Raw genomic sequence first — 22,305 nt, forward strand, 5'->3', positions numbered from 1 at the left:
TTAGAGGCCACTGCAATGTCCATCCGATGGTGACTTGGACTAAGATGCAGAAGTGGAGGTGGTGAGAAGTGGCTGGATAATTGACATATTTTAAAAGTAAAAGGCAAAAGTAAAAGTAAAAAGGTGGATGTCAAGCGCTATTACCCAAGGTTTTTGACCTATGCAGCAAAGAGCAGGGTGGCCATTGACTGAGGTGGCAAGTCTGCAGGAAGGGCAGGTTGAGAGTGGAGACTGGGAAGAAATCAAGAGGAGACATTAAGTGGAAAGTAGATATATGAGTTCTGAGTTTAGAGAAGGGGTCTGGGCTACAAGAGATACAAACTTGTAGGTTGTCAAAAATTGAATGGTTATTTCAAGATATGAGACCAAAAGACCACAGAGGAATGAATGTAGATAGAAAAGTCTGAAGCCTGATCCCTGGGGTCTCCAACAAGAAAAGGTCAGTAGAGGAGGAAGAGCCAGCAAAAGAGATGGAGAAGAAATGAAAATGAGGCAGGAGAAGAACCAAAGTGACTGGTGTCTGAAAGCCATGTGTGCAAGAAGGAGGAAGTGATCAACTTTGTCATTTGTTGCTGATAAAATGAGGGACTATGGAACTGCAGTTCTAAATTTCACAATACAGAAGTCACCAGTGACCTTGACAAGAGTTATGTCCATAGAGTGGTAGAAGAGCATGTCTGAAGTCTGTCAAAGAGAATACAAGGAAAGGAAGTGGAGATAGCAAATACAAACTCCAAAAAAATTTTGATCCTTAACCATCTTGCTAACAGGGGCTGCGCATCAACACAATACTGAGCAGAACATGGGAATTAATGACCATGAGTTATTTTCTGGCCACAATAATCTGCTGACTAGATGCACTGCTAGAAAAGAGTTTTGTTACTTACGTTATCATTTGCGTGGCTTGAGGTGAGGTTTTGGCTGTTCCTTTGGGCAAACCTAGGATAGTGTGATAACACAGAATGATTACCCTACAGTGAGAACACAAATGCAAAAAGTATGATAATTTTCCTAGTCTAAAAACAAAACCTAAAAGGTACCTTCAGACCGCATAAAGTGTCATTTTGTAATAACTGTTTATAAAACAATTGGTTTTAGTGCACATCAGGTTATGATGCCATGGGCGGTGGGAGCCCTGAGACTGTGGAGTGTGCATGGAACACTAAGAACAGAGCCTTTAGTCTTTCCATCAGTGTAGCTACCACCCCATCGTTTCTTAAAGGATAAGAAGTAGTATAGAACACAGGTTAAGAAGAAAGCTGTGAGGTCTCCGGTCCAGGATAAAGCGGAGCAAACGTACTGCACTCTGTCTCTCCACTGAATGTCACTTAAAGGTGGACGGAATGCATAGAGCAAGTATTTGAGGACTCTGAATAATAGGAGCAGCCTGATTGGGAAAGAAGACCAGAATTCAAGTATCACTGAACTGTTGGTGAATTTACCGTTTTTTGCCCCTTTATATTTCCTGAGCAAATGCAATGCAGTCTGAACCCCAGGCATCAATGAGAACAGACAGAGCTCTAGGAGAAGGCTTCTCATTCTCACTCAAGAAGCAGGAAAGGGAAACAATCCTAACACTCAGAATGTGGAAATCTCTTGTCCCTTTTTTGTCCTCTTCTGTTTTCTCACAACCCAAACCACAGGCAACCCCAAAGTGGCTGTAGCGACAGCCAAGGCAATGGGACTTGTAGGAAATTGAAACACAGAAGAATCTTTCTCTTCAATAGGAGCTGTGATACCCACAGCTTTTTTCCTTTCTGTCCTGCCATTTAGTCAGACATAAGCATAGTCAAGGAAATGTGTGGTATCATAGGGTAACTAAAGCTCCAGCTTTATGACTGGAGAAGCAAAAAGGGGAGTCCCAGGAAACTAGAAAGTACCAGATAAATCACGATGATGGAGGACTCAGGAAAACAACCCCATGAAGTTGTTTATGAAATACTGAGCTCACCCCCTGACCTGGGCATGCATGGATCCCATCTCAGTCACGATGTCAAAAACGGTGAGAAGTGAACAAACAACCTGCCACCTTAGATTGACCACAGGATGGAACATAGATGAGACATATTTGAATGGCACTGCAAAGGCTTTGAAAATGTAGCTGACATTGGAGCCACCGCCCATAGAAGAAGGCTAAAACTGTGGAATGAATCTAGCCAGGTTGTTTACATACTAAAATCAAAATATCAACATTCTTGATATGATTTAAATTAAGACCAAGAGTCTCCTAATAAAACATTAAAAATGCCCAAGATAGAATCCAAAATTATGAGGCATATGAAGAACCATGAAAACTTCAACTTGCATGAGAAGACAATAACAGATATTGATGCCAAGAGGACACAGATGTTGAAATTATCTCAGAGATATTTAAGGCAGCTATTGTACACACGCTCCAAAGAACTGCAAACAATCTTTAGAAAAAAAAAAACTGAAAAATAGTCTCAGCAAAAACACAAGATATAAAGAACCAAAATGAAATTTCAGAACTAAAAACTACAATAACTGAATTAAAAAAAAAAACTTAACAGAATGAGCTCAATAGCAAAATGAAAATGACAGAGGAAACAGTCGGTGAACTTGAACATAAATCACAGAAAGTGTCCAATCTAAACAGAGAGAAGCAAAGAGTAAAACAAAGAAACAAACAGGACCCCAAACACCTATGAGACAATGGCACAGGTCAAAATTTGTGTCATCAGGGTTCCAGCAGGAGAGCAGAAAGACTGTAGTTCTGAAAAAAAGAAAGACTAAAAACATCACAAGTTTGGTGAAAGACATAAAGCCACAAACCACATTCAAGAAGTTCCATTAGTGGGTTAAATGGTGGCCCCCCAAAAGCTATGCTCATGTCCTAATTCTCAGAATATGTGAATGTTATAAATGTTATCTTAATTGGAAAAATGGTCTTTGCAAATGTAACTAAGGATCTTAAGATGAGGATACCATCCTGTGTTATCTGGGTGGGCCATAAATCCAATGACAAATCACCTTAGAAAGGCAGAGGGAGATTTGGGACACATACAGGAAAAAGCCAGGTGAAGGTACAGGCAAGAATTGGAGTGACATGACCAAAAGCTAAGAAATCCAAGGAGTACCCACAAGTCATCGGAATCTGGAAAAGGCAGGGAACAGATGTCCCAGTAATAGTTGTGGAGGGAGTGTGACTCTGCTGAATTTCAGACCTCTTGCCTCCAGAACTGTGAGATAAATTTCTGTGGTTTTAAACCACCCAGTTTGCAGTCATTTGTTATGACAGCCCCAGGAAACTAATACATTCAGCCAACCCCCAAGAGAAAGAAACAAAAGAAATCCATACCCCACATATTGTAATCAAACTGTTCAAAATTGGATAAAAAGAAAAATTATTTAAAGCAGACAGAACCACAATACATTATCTATAGAAGAACTGCAACTCCGATGAATGTAGATTTTTCACTAGAAACCATTTAGGCTAGAAAGAGTGGCACAGCCTTTTAAAACTGCTGAAAGAATAGAAGCGTGAGCCCTATATTCTGTAGTCACTGATAATATCCTTCAGGAACAGATAAAATAGAGGCATTCTCACATGAAGTAAAACTAAGAGACTTCACTGCCAATAGACCTGCTTTAAAAGAACTGATAAAGAAAATTCTTCAGAGAGAAGGGAAATTATACCAGAAGAGAATAGTAAGAGAAATGGTAAACATTGGGTAAATATAATAGACTATTTTTCTCTTCTTGAGTTTTTTTTTTCTTCTTTTTTTTTTTTTTTTTTTGAGATAGAGTCTTGCTCTGTCGCCCAGGCTGGAGTGCAGTGGCACGATCTTGGCTCACTGCAACCTCCGCCTCCTGGGTTCAGTCAATTCTCATGCCTCAGCCTCCCGAGTAGCTGGGATTACAGATGCGCACCACCACACCCGGCTAATTTTTTCTATTTTTTGGTAGAGATGGGGTTTCACCATTTTGGCCAGGCTGGTCTCAAACTCCTGGCCTCAAGTGATCCACCCACCTCGTCCTCCCAAAAGTGTTGGGATTACAGGCATGAGCCACCACGCCTGGCCACTTCTTGAATTCTTTACAATGTATCTCAGGGTTGTAAGCAAAAATTACAGCATCATCTGTTAGTGGTTTCTTTTCAATGTATAGAGGAGTAATATATAAGATAACTATTATAGAAAAGGGGAATCGATATGGTGATAAGGTTTCTACTTCCTTTTATTTATTTATTTATTTCTTTATTTAAGACAGAGTCTCTTTCTGTCACTCAGGCTGGAGTGCAGTGGCTGTAATCTCGGCTCACTGAAACCTCCGCCTCCCGGGTTCAAGTGATTCCCCTGCCTCAGTCTCTGAGTAGCTGGGATTACAGGCGCCTGCCACCACGCCCAGCTAATTTTTTGTATTTTTAGTAGAGACAGGGTTTCACCGTATTAGCTAGGATGGTCTCGATCTCCTGATCTCATGATCTGCCCGCCTCAGCCTCCCAAAATGCTGGGATTACAGGTGTCAGCCACCGCGCCCGGCCCAGGTTTTTACTTTCAAGTAGTAAAGCATTGATTTTAAGTAGACTGAAAAATAAGTATACTGCAATCACTAAAGAAAACTCTCTTTATATATATGTGTGTGTGTACATGTATATATAAATATATATACATATATATATTTTGCTAACAAAATTAGCAAAATAACAGGAAAAGAATCAGCTACTTTAAACCACTTTACCAAGCAACTTTATTTCACTCACACACACACACACACACACACACACACACACACACACACACACACCATTATACAAAGATACAGTCAAAATCACAATAAACTAAAATGGAGCACTAAAAATATTCTAATAATCCAAAAGAAAGCAGGAAAAAGGAAACAGAAAAAAAGGAACACATAGAATAACTATATAACAGTAGACCTAAACTCTACATACAATTAAATTAAATGTAAATTGCCTAACATATCAATTAAAAGAGATTATGAGAATACATAAAAATGCATGAACCAACTATAGGCTATTTCTAAGAAACTCCTAATCTTTTAGTACAGTTAAGTTACAAGTAAAATGCAGAAGAAAATATACCAGGCAACCACTAAACAAAAGAAAGCTAGAGTGGCTATATTACTATCAAAATCAACATCAGGACAAAGAAAATTTTGAGGGACAAAGAAGGACATTACATAATGATAAAAGACTCAATCAACCAATAAGATCCAACATAGCTGAATGCATGAGCTTCAAAACACATAAAGCAAATACCAACTTAATACAATCTCTTCTAGAAAGATTACGTATTGTATAATTCTATTTGAATGACATTCTCAAAGACAAACTATAGCAATAGAGAATAAATTCCTGGTTGCTGGGGATTGAGGGTCAGGGGTACAAGGGTGTGACTATAAAGGAATAACACATGGGAGTTTTGTTGAGTGATGGAACTATTCTGTATCCTGACTGGTGGTAGTTATTTGAATCTATACGTATGTTAAAATAAATAAAACTGTACACCAAACCAAAAAAAAAAAAAAAGGTCAATTTTAGTATATGAAAATTTTAGAAATAAAACTAAAGTACAAAACTAAAAACAAAAAGAGAGAAGTTACTGAAATCAGAATTCGATTTTGAATCCCATTTAAATTTGAATCCTGTCTCAGTACTAGCTGGACAACCACTGGCAAGTTAATCTTCCTCAGCCTTGGTTTCCTCTTGTTTAAAATGAAAATGATGGTGGCACATACCTCATAGGTTAAGTAATTAGTAAGCATTTCTATGCTTCTTAGCTTGTTGCCTGTTAGCAAGTGGGCCATAAATATGGCCTATGGGCTGGGCACAGTGGCTCATGCCTGTAATCCCAGCACTTCAGGAAGCCGAGGTGGGCGGATCACCTTAGGTCAGGAGTTTGAGACCAGCCTGGCCAACATGGTAAAACCAGGTCTCTACTAAAAATACAAAAAAAAAAAAAAAAAATTAGATGGGTGTGGTGGCGGGTGCCTGTAATCCCAGCTACTTGGGAGGCTGAGGCAGGAGAATCGCTTGAACCTGGAAGGTGGAGGTTGCAGTTGGCCAAAATCGAACTACGGCACTCCAGTCTGGGTGACAAAGTAAGACTCTGTCTCAAAAAAAAAATGACCTATGTTTTATCCTGTCTTCTTTGTTATTGTTTTTTAAGGATTCTTTCTGTTATGAAAAACTGCATCGCCCACTTTTTCTGTGATGGTGAATAAATTAAACTGCAAACACAAAGGGATGGAAAAAATCTCAACATTATAAGACATTTTAATGGCTGATTTTGCCTCTCACAAGTGATCTTAGGCATATGATTTAAACCAGGTACACGCCCTCGAATCTTGGTATAGATGTCCATCATAGGGTTTCTCAATGTATGATAGGAAAACCACTGCATTATGATCCTCCTGGAATGCATGTTAAAGATTCTTGCTGCTGAATCAGAGTTTCTGGGGACCAGCAATTTGACTTTTTGACAGTCACCCAAGTGATTTTTATGTATACTGAATTATTAGATCCAAGTAGGCTACAGATTAAAACACGCAGCTATTAGCTGAAATTTGACTTTTAATGAATTTTATAGACACTTGTTGTAATGGGATTTTATCTGTATTATTCTTTCTCTCATTACCCAACAAGATTAGCAAGATAACACAAACAGAATCAGCTATTTTAAACCACATTATTTACCAAGCGACTTCAATCTGCCTACATTTCAACATTTACTTGCATTGCATGTAGCCAAAACAAGAGGTAGCCAACCAAAGATACTGACCTAACTCAGTGGTTCATGAAAGAGCCATTGACACTTCATCATTTCCCAACACATGAATCCTTTCTTCTCTTCTTCCCTTATATTTTGCTCTTTTTTCTTCCCAGTTTGATTCTTCTTTCTCATTTTCCTCCCTCTGCCCCTCCCCCTTTTAAATGTAGAAAAGTAATTCAGTGATTGGGTACATAAGTATTTAAACAAAACACTAGGAAACTTTTAAAAAAATCTAAATCCACTGATACAAACACACTGCCAAAGTATGTTAAGTGAAAAACAAAAGGTTCAGAACACAGTGATAGTATGCTGCATTTTATTGAATAACGGAGAAAGAAATTCATATTCCTATTTGCCTAAAGACACTATGGAAGGATAAATCAGAACCTAACAAATAATTATCTGGGTGGGAGTAGAGCTTGACACTAGGGAAAAGGAGAGAGGGAGGATGAAGAGGGAATGAAAACAAGAATTGTCTTATACAACTTTTTATACTGTTTTGATATCTGAATAATGAAAATGTATTGCCTATTATCTAAAATATATACACTTAAAAGGAAAAAAGCTATTGACATTGGCATAAGGCAAATTCAACTGCTACTTATTCTATCCTGCCTCTTCTGGAACTTACGTAACCACTCTTTCACTCTTTTTCAGTTTTTTCCTTCCTGTATCATTCTTGTTTCTTTATGTGAATAGAGGCAAATATTAATATATATTCTTATTTCCAACTTTCTTACACAAATGCAATATATTACACACACACTACTTAGCACCTTTTTTTCCTACTTAGCAATAAATATATTGGTGATTATTACTTTTATCCCCCAGCTAGACAGTAATATGTTGTACAGATGTTTATTTAACCAGTCCCCAACTGAGGGATATTTTGAGTTGTTTCCAATTACTTGCTATTGCCCAAAATGTTGTAAAGAATAATTTTGTAAACACCTAACTGTGTGTAAGTGTGGTATAAATTTCTACAGATAAGATTGCAGATTCAAAGAAATAAATGCATTTATAATTTTAATAGATATTGCCACCTGCCCCTATAAGAGTTACATAATTTTGTCATAGTAACTGTCTTTCCATAGCCAACAAAGTATGTTATGAAATATTGGGACTTTTGCCAACCTGAGAAGTAGAAAACAATTTCTTATTAGACTTTAATTGACATTTCTCTATAAGTAAAGTTGAACATCATTGCATATGTTTATAGGTCATTAATATTTCTTTTTAATATTGGACTATCAGAAAACCTGATGGCTGGGTGCAGTAGCTCACATCTTGTAATCCTAGCACTTTGGGAGGCCAAGGCACATGGATCACTTGAGCCCAGGTGTTTGAGACCAGCCTGGGCAACACGGCAAAACCTCACCTCTACTAAAAACACAAAAATTAGTTGGGCATTGGGGCATATGCCTATAATTCCAGCTACTCAGGAGGTTCCAGCTACTCCATCAGGTTTTATTAGTCCAATTTTAATATTGGACTATCAGTCCATCAGACTTGCTACTTACTGGCTATACAAACTTGGGCAAGTTCTAGTTCCTTCAATAGAGAAATGACTAAGAAATCTCAGTCTCTTTTCCTGTATAATGGGAATAACGATAACAGGCTGGTGCAGTGGCTCACTTTAGGAGGCCAAGGCGGGAGGATCACCTGAGGCCTGGAGTTCAAGACCAGCTTGGGCAACAAAGTGAGACCCCATCTCTACAAAAAATTTTAAAAATTAGATTAGCCCAGTATGGTGGCGCACACCTGTAGTCCCAGCTATTAAGAGGTTGAGGTGGGAGTATCCCTTGGGCCCAGGAGTTTGAGGCTGCAGTGAGTTATAATGGTGCTACTGTACTCCAGCCTGAGTGACAGAGCAAGACCCTGACCTAACATCGCTGACCTAAGTACTTTAGTGAAGATTAGATGAAATAAACAAAAATAGCTTAACTGAGTGCCTGCCACACGGCAAGTACCCTGTAACTGATGGGGCCATTACTCTTAATTTTGAACCTCATTGCTCTTCTGCCTCCTTTGTCATTATATTTCCCCTGTTCTTCCCCATCTCCTGTTACTACTAAAAATAAACAGAGACAATTTATTGAAGGCTTACTATGTACCAAGTGCTATATTGCCTGCACTGCATTGCACTGCACTGCAACCTCTACCTCCCAGGTTCAAGTGATTCTCATGCCTCAGCCTCCCAAGTAGTTGGAATTATAGGCATATGCCACCATGCCCAACTAATTTTTGTATTTTTACTAGAGATGAGGTTTTGCCATGTTGCCCAGGCTGGTCTCAAACTCCTGGGCTCAAATGATCCATGTGCCTTGGCCTCCCAAAGTGCTAGGATTACAGATGTAAGTCACTGCGCCCAGCCATCAGGTTTTCTTAATTGTAAGGAATCTAAATGTCATGATATTAGTTCTGCAGTGTTACTGACATACTTACGGGGGTATCTCTGTATTCTCCAAGGCTAGCAAGTTCATCTGTGGATGAAGACTGGGTTTTAAGTTGTTTGTTACATCAGAACTTGGAAGGCTGAAATCTAAAACACAAAATGGACTTGTTTGGCTTTAAAACATTTTGTCAGTCAGTTATGCTGGATTTTCTACAGTAAAAACAAAAAAAAGAAAAAAGAAAAAGAAAAAAAAAAAGAAAAACCCACCAAATAAAAGAGATTAATTTAGATATTTCTGTCACCCTAAAATCATGAGATTTCCTAGCTCTAAGAGAAATGAAAAAGCATCATTTATGGTAGGTAGAGAGAGAAAGAATTTCCCTGCCATGAGAAGAAGTTGTTGTAAGGGTAACAAATATTATTGTATTGGATTTTCTAAAATCCCAAGCTGATCCAGAATGCAAAGGATTTTACATCTTGTTCTGCCTAGCACAAAAGTAAAAAATTACAGTACATACTGAGCTCTACCTTCACCTCAAGCTCCAGTCCATAATCTTTTTTTTTTTTGAGATGGAGTCTCACTTTGTCACCCAGACTGGAGTGCAGTGGCACGATCTCGGCTCACCACAACCTCCACCTCCTGAGTTCAAGTGATTCTTCTGCCTCAGCCTCCTGAGTAGCTGGGATTATAGGCGCCCACCACCACTCCCGGCTAATTTTTGTATTTTTAGTAGAGACAGGGTTTTGCCATGTTGGCCAGGCTAGTCTCGAACTCCTGACCTCAGGTGATCCACCTGACTTGGCCTCCCAAAGTGCTGAGATTACAGGTGTGAGCCACTATGCCTGGCCTCCAGGCCATAATCTTAAGTGAGATACCCCAAAGGGAATAATTCCCTCCCCCTCTGAAAATTCTCAATTAAAAACTCAGGAAAACTCCAATGTAACTGACTCTACACATCCCACTGGCCTACATAAACAAGTAGCCAACATTTTAGAACTGAGTAGAGTTCTAAGAAAACCACAAATTCAGTGATACTGAATATTTTTACTCCGGAAACAGCAGATGACATACGAGAAAAACAAACTGCTTTTAATTTGACAAAACTGGATTTCAGCATTTTTCATCATCCTTATTTTGTAATTTGCCAAACCCTTGCTGGGAATAAGGACAGCAGAAGATAACAAGTTAGGTAAGATAGGTAACTCTTTTATAAATGTTTATAAAATGGATTGTAAGCTTTGCTACAATGCATTTTATAAACATTAGTTTGTTAACCTTGACAACCACCCTTTAAGGCAATCATTGTTCCCATTTTATAAAGTGAGACTCTCAACAGTTAGGTGGCTGAGAGGTGGCAGAACTGGCATTTCAACTTGGACTTCTCTGACTTTAAAGCCTGTGTTTTTCCTTCTACATTTCACAACCACTTAGTTCATACCTTGTAATCCCTGAATTTCTCCGCTTGCATCAGAGATACTCCCTTACCTGATGCTGAGGTATAGCAGAAAAACCCAATGATAATAGTGTGTAGGTTCACAGTAGACTTTAAGTATTGGCCATTGGGCTGAACAACCTCTACAAAACAGGCCAGGTGAATTCCATGAGATTCTAAGTGAGTAGGATGAGTTTCAAGGACCTCCTCGCCCAGACACATCCCATTGCTATACTGGGTTTGACTCAACCATTTGCCAGGAAGTAATCACATCTCCTAACATAGCGCTCTGACATTCAACCTGACTTCAGTCCTTCTTAGGTGGTATTTAATCACGTAATTAAGGAGAACTGTTTAACATCAAGCTCTTCTGCTGGTCTGAAAAGACCTGAGTGTTCATTTACTTAAGCCTGAAAGTTGATTATTCATGGTGTTGAGTTCTCCCAGAGTGGCCCTAGGCATCCGGGGACTGGGACTTAGGTCGAGGAGATCTTGAGATGGGGCAGAAGGCTCACTGGTAGTCTGAAAACAAAGCAAAAAAAAAAAAAAAAAAAAAGTGTCATGTAGTTTATCACAGCTTTCTCCCCATACTTTCTCCTTTGTAGAGGGGAGGATCCTATTTGGATGCATTTTAAGGAAGAATTCTCCACTCAACGAGCAACATTAGTATGAATCCCATCTTACCACCTACATAGGTTCCTGCTTCTTATTAATAACTTCATAACATTAACTTTACATTACATTACATTAACAGTTTAACATTAATGTTAACTTAATAACATTAAGTTATTAAGGCAAGTAATCTATACCATTGAAACCACTCCAAATTATGAATGCATACCTCCCTCTTTTTGAGACTTGTTTTAGGTAAGCCTTGCTTCTTACTGTAATTGGCAAAATGTTCAATTGTTTATTTTATAACATTTCTAATCACTTACATTGGTGGCTTCCTTCTGGTTCTTATTTTGCTCCAAAATCCTTTGTTGGTTTCTAGTAAACCTGTTTAAATGATCAAAATGCATGTGTTTTTAAAAAATATATGAAAATGCTATAAAAATCTAACAATTATTAATACACAAATATTTAGGAATGAAGACAATCAGCCTCATCCTCACACAATTATCAGTAAAATACTTTTAATAACCTTTTTCCAGCTTACAGAGTATTCATACCCTCAGAGAAAACTGTGAGAAAATAGAAAAGTATTTAAAAAAAACTCATCACCCAGAAATTGTTAAATCTATTAACATTATTCCAGTATTTCAACTATAAGTGCATCTATTTTTAAGCTTAGTTGAAAGGATACTTTACATAATTCTGTATCCTAATTTGAGTATGCTGTGAGAATTTTTCTAGCTGAAATACAATTTTTAATGGCTATAATATTTTACCTTATGAATCTATCACACTTTTAACCACTCTATTAGTGATTATTTGTTTTCTACTTTGCCATTATAAGTAATTTTCCAAAATATTCAAATATATTTAAAGTATTTTCACTATTTCACTGTGTGTTTTTTTTTTTTTTTTTTTTTTTTTTTTGAGATGGAGTTTCGCTCTTGTTGCCCAGGCTGGAATACAAAGGTGCAATCTTGGCTCACCACAACCTCCGCCTCCCGGGTTCAAGTGATTCTCCTGCCACAGCTTCCCAAGTAGCTGGGATTACAGGTGTGTGCCACCATGCCCAGCTAATTTTTGTATTTTTAGTAGAGACGGGGTTTCTCCATGTTGGTCAGGCTGGTTTCGAACTCCCGACCTCAGGTGATCCGCCCACCTCAGCCTCCCAAAGTGCTAGGATTACAGGCATGAGCCACCGCGCCCGGCCTTCACTGTGTATTTTTATAAGACACTTAACACATACCAAAAAATTGACCTTCTACAACTCTGATTTAATTTTACATTGTTTGTCCACTGAGAGTAAAGGAGCATAAACGTAAAAGACCAGAGAAGTTGCAGGCAAAAGTCTAAGGTTTAAGTGTCGGTGTTAGTACCTTGTAGCTATATGACTAAGGGTATGACTTCCTGAACCTTGGTCCCCCAGCTGCTAAGAGGGAATAACATTTGAACTATTTGCTCAGAAAGTTATTTTCAGGGGCAAAACTAGATAGCACAGGTGGATGAATGTGGAAATGCTTTGTAAACTGAGATTTGCTTTAGAAACATATAGTATTACTATTATGACAATTTGACTTCAGGATCCTAAACACTTTAAAGTGTAAGAGTTTATACTGAATCAGGCCTCTGAGCCCAAGCCTGCAGGTATACATCCAGATGGCCTGAACCAACTGAAGAATCACAAAAGAAGTGAAAATGGCCAATTCCTGCCTTAACTGATGACATTACCTTGTGAAATTCCTTCTCCTGGCTCAGAAGCTCCCCCACTGTACACTTTGTGACTCCTGCCCCTGCCCTCCAGAGAACAACCCCCTTTGACTATAATTTTTCGCTACCTACCCAAATCCTATAAACTCCCTAACTCCCTTTGCTGACTCATTTTTCGGACTCAGCCCGCCTGCACCCAGGTGAAATAAACAGCTTTATTGCTCATACAAAGCCTCTTTGGTGGTCTCTTCACACGTGACAGAATCTGCACACACAGTTGAATGATTTTTCAAAAATATGTGTTTTAAATTCCACCTAGTTAAGCCGGGCACTGTGGCTCATGCCTGTAATCCCAGCGCTTTGGGAGGCCGAGACAGGTGGATTACTTGAGGTCAGGAGTTTGAGCCCAGCCTGGGCAACATGGTGAAACCCCATCTCGACTAAAAATACAAAAATTAGCTGGGCGTGGTGGCATGTGTCTGTAATTCCAGCTACCAGGGAGGCTGAGACAGAAGAATCGCTTGAACCTGGGAGGCAGAGGTTGCAGTGAGCTGAGATCATGCCACTGTACTCCAGCCTGGGCAGCAAAGCAAGAGTCCATCTCAAAAAAGAAAAAAAAAAATCCATCTAGTTATAGCATTAGCTTCTTATATTCTAGTCAGTTATGTGCTGGGTATGAACAACCTTCCTAGATCAAGCCCTGAGTGACAAATTTCAATTTCTTTATTTGCACAACTATTCCCTGGATGTAATGAGCAGAGACTTTGGGGGATGTTGGAATAGGGTGAATGTATTTTGCAAGTGGATGGATATGAATCTTTAGGGGCCAGAGAGTGGACTGTGATAGATACAGTAACGCCCACCCTCACAAAGGTACCCACACCCTAGTAAACACAACCAGTGAATATGTTAGGTTACATGGCAAGGGGAAATTAAAGGTTGAAAAAAGAATGAAGTTTGCTAGTGTTAAAGGAAAATAAATCTCAGGACCCCAAAATCACTAAGCCAAAGGGAAAAGTCAAGCTGGGAACTGCGTCAGGCAAATTTTATTCCTAAATAATATAGCTACAAAGATAAAAAGCTACCTACCTCTCCCACAATTTGCCTAAGAGAAAACTCCTTGTGGGCCTCAAGATCTTTACCCTAAAACAGCTCTGTTGAATCTCACCCTGGCAATATAAACTGATAGCTTATCTTCATAAGTACAGGACAAAGGACAGAACTCAATTGCTTCCTCTGCCCTACTGCTTATGTAGAAGCACAGATTCACTGAGCCAGACTAAGGCATGAGTGACTATTCCTCTAGCCCCTTCTTACACATAAATTGTGTATTCCGTGAAAGGCTGATCAAAGACCCAAAATAATGCAACCATTTGTCTCTTATCTCTTTATAACCTGGAAGCCCCCTTCCCTGCTTTGAGTTGTCCCACCTTTCTAGATGGAACCAATGTACATCTTACACATATTGATTGATGTCTCATGTCTCCCGAAAATGTATAAAACCGAGCTGTGGATGGCCAGGTGCGGTAGCTCACGCCTATAATTCCAGCACTTTGGGAGGCCGAGGTGGGTGGATCACGAGGTCAAGAGATCGAGACCATCCTGGCCAACACAGTGAAACCCCGTCTCTACTAAAAATACAAAAATTAGCTGGGCGTGGTGGTGCCCGCCTGTCGTCCCAGCTACTCAGGAGGCTGAGGCAGGAGAATCACTTGAACCCGGGAGGTGGAAGTTGCAGTGAGCCAAGATAGCACCACTGCACTGCAGTGTGGTGACAGAATAAGACTCTGTATCAAAAACAAAACAAAACAAAAAACCAAGCTGTGCCCCCACCACCTTGGGCGCATGTTGTCAGGACCTCCTGTGGCTGTGCCACAGGTGCATCCTTAACCTTGGCAAAACTAACTTTTTAAATTCATTGAGACCTGTCTCAGATACTTTTGGTTCACATTAGTAAGCTGCCCTTAATTGGGAGATTATCTGGGACTGTACAGATGAACCCAATGTAGTCATAAAGGTCATTAAAGGTGGAAGAGAGAGGCAGAAGTGGAAGTAAGAGTGATATGATATAATCAGGCCTGAACTAGACATGGTTGGCTTTGAAGATGGAGAAAAGGGGCCATGAGCCAAGGAAAGTGAACAGCCTCTAGCTGTTGCAAAAGCTAGGAAGATGGATTCTCCTCTGGAGCGTCCAAAAGTGGATAAAACAGAGGATAAGCCACAAAATTTGTGTGAATTTGTGACAGCAGCCAGAGAAAACTAGGAGACTAGTATCTTTCTAGAGGCAAGAGTTTCTCTCTGAATCTTAGGATGTAAGTGTTTCACAGTTGTTCTGGTACACACAGTTCAAAGCCCAGTCAGAACAAGCTGTTCACAGAAGTAATCCAATCTCCCGAGAGCTAGACCAAATAAACACAAGTTCCCCCTTGGAGGAAGACTTTAGGCAATGGTCTCATGGTTTGCAATAGAATTCTCCAAAATGAAAGCCAGAAGGCAGCACTCTACTGAAAACAATGGGTTTTCCTTGGATATTTTTTTGCTTATAAAAATTTGTTCCACAGGAAACAAGAGTAACAATTTTGAGTTTCTTCAGTGCTAAGAAAGAAAGCATGGTGGCCAGGCGCGGTGGCTCACGCCTGTAATCCCAGCACTTTGGGAGGCCAAGGAGGGTGGATCACCTGAGGTCAAGAGTTCAAGACCAGCCTGGGCAACATGGTGAAACCCCGTTTCTACTAAAAATACAAAAACTAGCTGGGCATGATGGTGTGTGCCTGTAATCCCAGCTACTTGGGAGGCTTAAGGGAGGAGACCACCCCTCATATTGTCTTATGCCCAATTTCTGCCTCCAAAGAAAGAAAAAGTAAAAACTCAAAGGCAGAAATGAAATCCACAAGCAGACAGCCCGGCGCCACACCCTAGGCCTGGTAGTTAAAGATCGACCCCTGACCTAATCGGTTATGTTATCTATAGATTACAGACATTGTAGAGAAAAGCACTGTGAAAATCCCTATCCTGTTTTGTTCCGATCTAATTACTAGTGCACGCAGCCTCTAGTCACATACTCCCTGCTTGCTCAATCAATCATGACCCTCTCACACGCACCCCCTTAGAGTTGTGAGCCCTTAAAACGGACAGGAATTGCACACTCGGGGAGCTCGGCTCTTGATACAGGAGTCTTGCCAATGCCCCTGGCCGAATAAACCCCTTCCTTCTTTAACTCAGTGTCTGAGGAGTTTTGTCTGCGGCTCGTCCTGCTACAGGCTGAGGCAGGAGAATCGCCTGAACCCAGAAGGTGGAGGTTGCAGTGAGCCAAGATCGTGCCACTGCACTCCAGCCTGAGCACTCCATCTCAAAAAAAAAAAAAAAAAAAAAAAAAACAACAAAGAAAAAAGAAAAAGAAAGAAAGAAAGAAAGCATGGTTCCTAGGCTTACATCTTCAGTCGATGCCCTTCTCTGACAGTAAATATGAGACAGTGAAGGAAAGAAACTACCATTTAATAGCTACTGGTTTTATGTTTCTCTTTTTTGAGACAGGGTCTCACTCTGTCACCCAGGCTGGAGTGCAGTGGCACGATCTTGGATCACTGCAACTTCTGCTTCCTGGGCTCAAGAGATGCTCCCACCTCAGCCTCCTAAGTAGCTGGGACTAAAGGCGTGTGTCACCATGCCTGGCTAATTTTTGTAATTTTTTGATAGAGATGGGGTTTCACCATGTTGCCCAGGCTGGTCTCAAACTTCCTGAGCTCAAGTAATCCGCCCACCTCAGCCTCCCAAGGTGCTGGGATTACAGGTGTGCACCACCATTCTTGGCCCGTAACTACTGGCTTTATTTCATGGATTCTCTTAATTCACTCATGATAAGTGGGAAGAAAAACCTAGTCAATAAATTTAAAGGTTAAATGGGACACTGGTGCAGAGGAAGAGAAGAAATTACTATTTAATGGATGTCAATGTGCTAGCACTCTGCTAGGTGTTTTCATATGTATTATCTCATTTAATCCTCAAAAAAAGCCCAACCCTCTAAAAAGGTATTATTATCCTATTTAATACATCAAAAAAATAAGAAAGAAAAAAACTTAAATCTTAGAAAAGTTATGCAACTTATACAAAATCATCAGCTAGATTTGAATCCAGGCCTGTTCACCTCTTTCCCTTATGTCATACTGGTCTCATTCTTTATGAGCTGATTAGAAATACAGTCACTGTGCAAGTAGAGATTCCCAGTAATTCTCAACAGAAACACTGCCCCTAAGGGTGTCTTAACATGTCATTTTATTATTATTTCTTTTAGAGGTGGGATTTCACTCCATCACCCAGGCTGGAGTGCAGTGATGCGATCATAGCTCACCACAGCCTCAAATTCCTGGTCTCAAGCTATCCTCCCACCTCAGCCTCTCTAGTAGCTAGGCTATAAGCACCTACTAGGACCACCACACCCAGCTAATTTTTTTTATTTTTTATTTATTTATTTTATTTATTTATTTTCTTGAGACAGAGTCTCACTCTGTTGCCAAGGCTGAAGTGCAGTGGCGTGATCTCGGCTCACCACAACCTCCACCTCCCAGGTTCAAGCAATTATCCTGCCTCGGCCTCCTGAGTAGTTGGGACTACAGGCATGCGCGACCATGCCCAGCTAATTATTTTGTATTTTTAGTAGAGATGGGGTTTCACTATGTTGGTTAGGCTGGTTTCGAACTCCTGACCTCAAATGATCTGCCCACCTTGGCCTCCCAAAGGGCTGGGGATACAGGTGTGAGCCACCGTGTCCGGCCTTATTTTTTATTTTTTGTAGAGACAGGGTCTTACTATGTTGTCAGGGCTGGTCTGCAATTCCTGGGCTCAAGTGATCCTCCTGCCTCGGCCTCCAAAAGTGCTGAGATTATAGCTGGGAGCCACCATGCTGGGCTGAAATGTCACTTTAACTAGGAGAAAGACCTCTAGCATTTACTGAGTAGGAGCTGCACAAGGGAAAACTGTCCCACCCCACATGCCAATACCTTTCCTATTGAGAATGGAGAATCTAGAAAGAGGGGTCCCTTGTAGGCACTCTGATAAGAATGCTGAGTAATTGGTGGTGAAAGTAGAAATGGAAGAGGGGCAAAGCGGGTACATGATCTGCTCACCTCTCATATCCAAGGATAGCATTATTCAAATCCTCATTCACCTGAATTAGCTCAACAGTTACATCTTCATTCTCCACCACCACAAGCAGGTCCATGATCCTCTCCTGCATCTCCCGACCTGTTTTATAGAGTTTCTGTCAAAGAAAGGAGAGAGATTTCTTCTTCTACACTTGGAACATTCTATAAAGACATCTGACTCACCAATCTGCACATACCTACAGTCACCTCCACGTTAAGTAGCCTGTGGGGCACTACCAAAGTACTTAACTATAAACAGCTTATCCTTCCTATTGGAAGGCAGTGAGTCATAAACTGATTATATTTTCCTTTAAAAATCAAAATAGGTGTCATAAGAATAATATGGTACATTGAAAATAATACTGGACTAAAACCCAGAAGTGTTGTATGGGAATTCTAAATGTAGTGCTTATTAGCTGTGCCATGTTGGGGAAAAAAAAAAAACAAACACGTGTTTTTTAAATCTCAGTTTTCTCATTGATAAACGAAAATTATACCCCTTGCCACATCTACCTCAAGGGTTGACATAAAAATCAAATGAGATGTGTGTAATGAGGAACTCTATAACTATAAAGCATAAACATAAAATGTTATTGCATTATTAGCAGTAGCAGAAGTAGTTAAAATACATTTACAGTGGCATTATTTTATTTCCTGTTATGTTGTACTTAAACATTTAAAGTTTATAGTTATGTCACATTTTGAGGCAAACTAAAACAGGATTAACAAACAAATCATGAATACCCTTATTTGGACTACCTAGAAATACTGCATTAAACCATGACTCCACCTCCCAAACCCATTTTTTTTTTCTCATAAGCATCAGAGCCATCTACATTAGACTTACTGATCCAGAATCTTCAGGCTGGGTGTCTGAAAATCTACTTTTTAAAACAAGCACTCCAAAGTGTTTCTTATGTACACTGATATTTAAGAACTTCTGCCTTACAACTGACTTTTTTTCCAGGCACACCTTCGATTAACCCAAGGTACATAAAACTGATATTAATATTTCCAATCCCACCTTGGCTAGAGTTTTGTCTGTGTAATAGTACATTAACATCAAGCAAAACACAGGGATGCTGCTTCTCTCAAAATGAAAGCAACAGAACTTCCTTAAACACTGCACAATCACATCGGATGACTTTTTCCCCTCAAGAAAGAAAGACCTGCTGAAAAATGTATGTATGCTTCATGAAACCATTCAGAATCTCAAACAATCTATTACAAGACTGCTGACAGGAAATCTCTAAACAAATAAATCAAACTATTACTAACTGGCATTTAGACTCAGAGGTAAAAGCCACTACCCTCTAAAAAATCATAACAAAAAATATTGAAAAGACAACATGACATAAAGAGAAAAAAAAAGGTGAGTCAGACAGATGATAGACTTTCTGATTTTAGACTTGCAATGTGCGGCCAGAAAAACCATCCTATTTGCCAACCACAGGGCCATCTTCAGCAACAGTATAGTGTAGGGGTCAACAGTGTTGTTCTTAAAGCTCCAGATAGTAAACATTTTCTGCTTTGTGGGCCATCTAGTCTTTGCTGCAACTGCTCAACTCTGCCACTGTAGTGTAAAAGCAACCCTGGAAAATATATAAATAACTGGGTGTGGCCATGTTCTAATAAAACAGATATAGGTGGCAGGCTAGATTTGGCTCCTTTATATACCCCTGGTGTAATGCAAAGAGAAAACTTTGGACTCAGATGCCAAAGGCATCTCCCATATATATGCCTGCTATGGAAGTTGGGGAAATGTGGCTAAAATTTAGCCTGAGGTTTTTTTTTGTTGTTGTTGTTTTGCTTTTTGTTTTTTTTTTCCATCTATAATACAAGGAGAACAGCTATCTTGTAAGGTTGTTGTAAGAATTGGCAATGGTGCCATTGAAACCCCACAGTGTCTGGCATACAGAGGTAGTCGGTAGTAAATAAACGAATTATGGGTGCTTGACAAGGTGTCACTAGAAGCTCAACTAGATAACGAATACAATCCTGTAATACGCTATTATCCAGGATCCAATCTTCTACAAAGAATTAAGAATGGCATTTAATATAACCCCCATAATGAATGAGAACTTTTCCTTTGTTCTTGCTTTAAAGAGTGTACAGAAATTGGTCTTCTTGTTGCTCACTGGCAGCCTTGCTAGAACAATGTCAAGATCAAGGGAATGCAATGGCTGATACCTATGACAAAAATGTAGAAATTAATTTGAAATGAATTTGAAGCCAACATCAATAGCCCTCAGTCACATGAAGACACTCCCTTTGCCCTTTCAAGAGACAGATGGAATGGAAACATGAAAGGAGTAGCACATCTCAACAGGTCTGCAAACCAGAATGTGAAAAACCTCTTCAAAAGCCAGCCCACTCTCATCTTTGCAATTGATGTCTGTCTCAGAGGAGGGCCAAGCCACCTGGAAGCCAAGCCAAGATCAAGCACCATGGACAAAAAGGATAGGTCAGAGTTCCCCATAGCAGGCACTTGCAGGGCTGTGGATGTGGGGAGCCAGGGGAGCAAGTCAAAATACAGAGCAACAGCTGCTGGTGCATATGTCCATCACGGAGACCTCGGAATTGCCTCCTTTTATACCATATAAAAGCAAAGGCAAGCTTCTAAGTTAAAGTGAATTTAACAATCAATTCAAAAGTCTTTGGAGCAAAACAAAAAGGAGCTCATTAAGAGCTTCCTCTTCTGATATCCAGATGGCTCTTACTCCTCCATAGAGCACTCAGGAATTAAGGAAGGAGATCCCTCTGCACTTTCAATTCCAACTACAGTCATCCCACATTGACCAAGAGAGGGCAACTCAATAAAAAGAAACACAAAAATGCTTGAATATCTCTCTTGAAAGAGCCAAAACATGAAGAAATGTGTTTGCTTTAAAATGTCTCTGGAAATACCATCTGTATGGCAATATCCCTATTATCAGCCCATAACATATTTTCTTCATCCCAGTATTCCCCAAAGTGCAAGAAACCCCAATGTCTCTATCTGCTCAAAGTAAATACTCTCCCCACCTACTCTAAAACTGAACATTTTTCAACTTAACTTGCTCATATAGTCTCTTTCCTTATACAGGCTTCAGTCAAATGACAAATTGTCAGCATAATCCTTAAGAAAAGCATTAACATATTAAAGTCCTTCCAACTCTTCTTTCCAACAAAACAGTGTCTGCAAATAGTACAGGACTTGGTTGCTGCCTTGAAATTGCCTCACGTACCCACATGAAAACACAATAGGTTAGCCAGGTATACTAGAAAGTCAGTCCTGGGTTCAAAATGAGAAACTAGTTGGTCTAATGGATAGAACATAAGCTCATGAGAAAGAAGTTCTCCTTCCAGCTCCACCACTTGTCATGGTGTGGGCAATTATTCTTTCTGCATATGCAGCCTCATCTGCAAAGAAAGGGAGATGGACTCAAAGATGCTGACAGTCCTTTCTACTCTTAATATCTTACACATTTCTGAATGGTAAAGACAAGAATGGTCTGGGAGGATGGCTTTCTTTTTCCTATTCTCAGGATTTTTTTTTTTCAACTGGTTACAATCCTCATAGGATCAAATTTCAGATTCCCTTGATTTTAAATTTCTCCAGTAAGTTAGAGTAAGGCTTTCTCTAGTCATCATTTCAAAATCTGAGCTCCCTTTATTCTAAATACTAGAGCATTCTCTTCTTGTCTTACTGGTGCTAGGCAAAATCAAACAAACAAACAAACAAAAAGATTAAAGTGGGAGGTACCAGGACAAGTCAGCTATTCAAGATAAGAGGAAGGTGGCCCAAAGCTGAGTACATAACACCAAGAAAGCAAATACACAAAACACATGTTGCAACTCTTTATTCCTATGGCCAAGGTGGCTGCCTTTAACTCATCACAACACTTGTTAGACTGGATAGAGTCTCAGAATCATCACGTTCCACTTCAGAAAACTAAAGAAAATCCAGTCCTCATCCCTAATGAAAAGTTCAAAGTTTACAAGCAACACAGTGGTGGGGAAATGTGTCTACTGCACAAAATGGTTTTACTGCCTAAGAGTCTAACAAAGAGCAAGACCCTCTTAGTTAGTAGGGCTTCAGGATCTAATTGTTCAGTGTGGGTTGGTGGAACAGAAAGGGGATTCCAAGTAAATATATTGGATTTCAAATGAAAGAAAACAGACAAGGAATAGGTTCCAAAGAAACAGAACAGTTACTAGAAGGTAAGTATAAACAGCCAAAACAGGAAGAACTTCCAAGTATACAGGCTGCTTTTGTT

The 22,305-nt window shown here is 39.8% G+C and overlaps 1 protein-coding gene across 7 annotated transcripts in view; it reads right to left on the reverse strand.

Annotated features, from left to right (window-relative positions):
- Positions 1-22,305, reverse strand: part of TOM1L1 (target of myb1 like 1 membrane trafficking protein) — a 63,345-nt gene that overhangs the window by 13,802 nt on the left and 27,238 nt on the right. For 5 of the 7 annotated variants that reach the window (XM_004041313.5, XM_019027682.4, XM_063706256.1 and 2 more), the window contains 5 exons: positions 18,029-18,162; positions 11,522-11,582; positions 10,988-11,105; positions 9,201-9,297; positions 888-939 (listed from right to left, as the gene is read on the reverse strand). In XM_004041313.5, coding sequence (XP_004041361.2) covers positions 888-939; positions 9,201-9,297; positions 10,988-11,105; positions 11,522-11,582; positions 18,029-18,162 — 462 coding nt within the window. Of the gene's footprint in view, positions 1-887; positions 940-5,962; positions 6,910-9,200; positions 9,298-10,987; positions 11,106-11,521; positions 11,583-18,028; positions 18,163-22,305 lie in introns of those variants that run through there. The other 2 variants (XM_055388713.2, XM_063706257.1) reach the window with 2 other exon arrangements.

Source organism: Gorilla gorilla, chromosome 4, assembly GCF_029281585.2.
Source record: "Gorilla gorilla gorilla isolate KB3781 chromosome 4, NHGRI_mGorGor1-v2.1_pri, whole genome shotgun sequence".
Classification (NCBI taxonomy): Eukaryota; Metazoa; Chordata; class Mammalia; order Primates; family Hominidae; genus Gorilla; species Gorilla gorilla.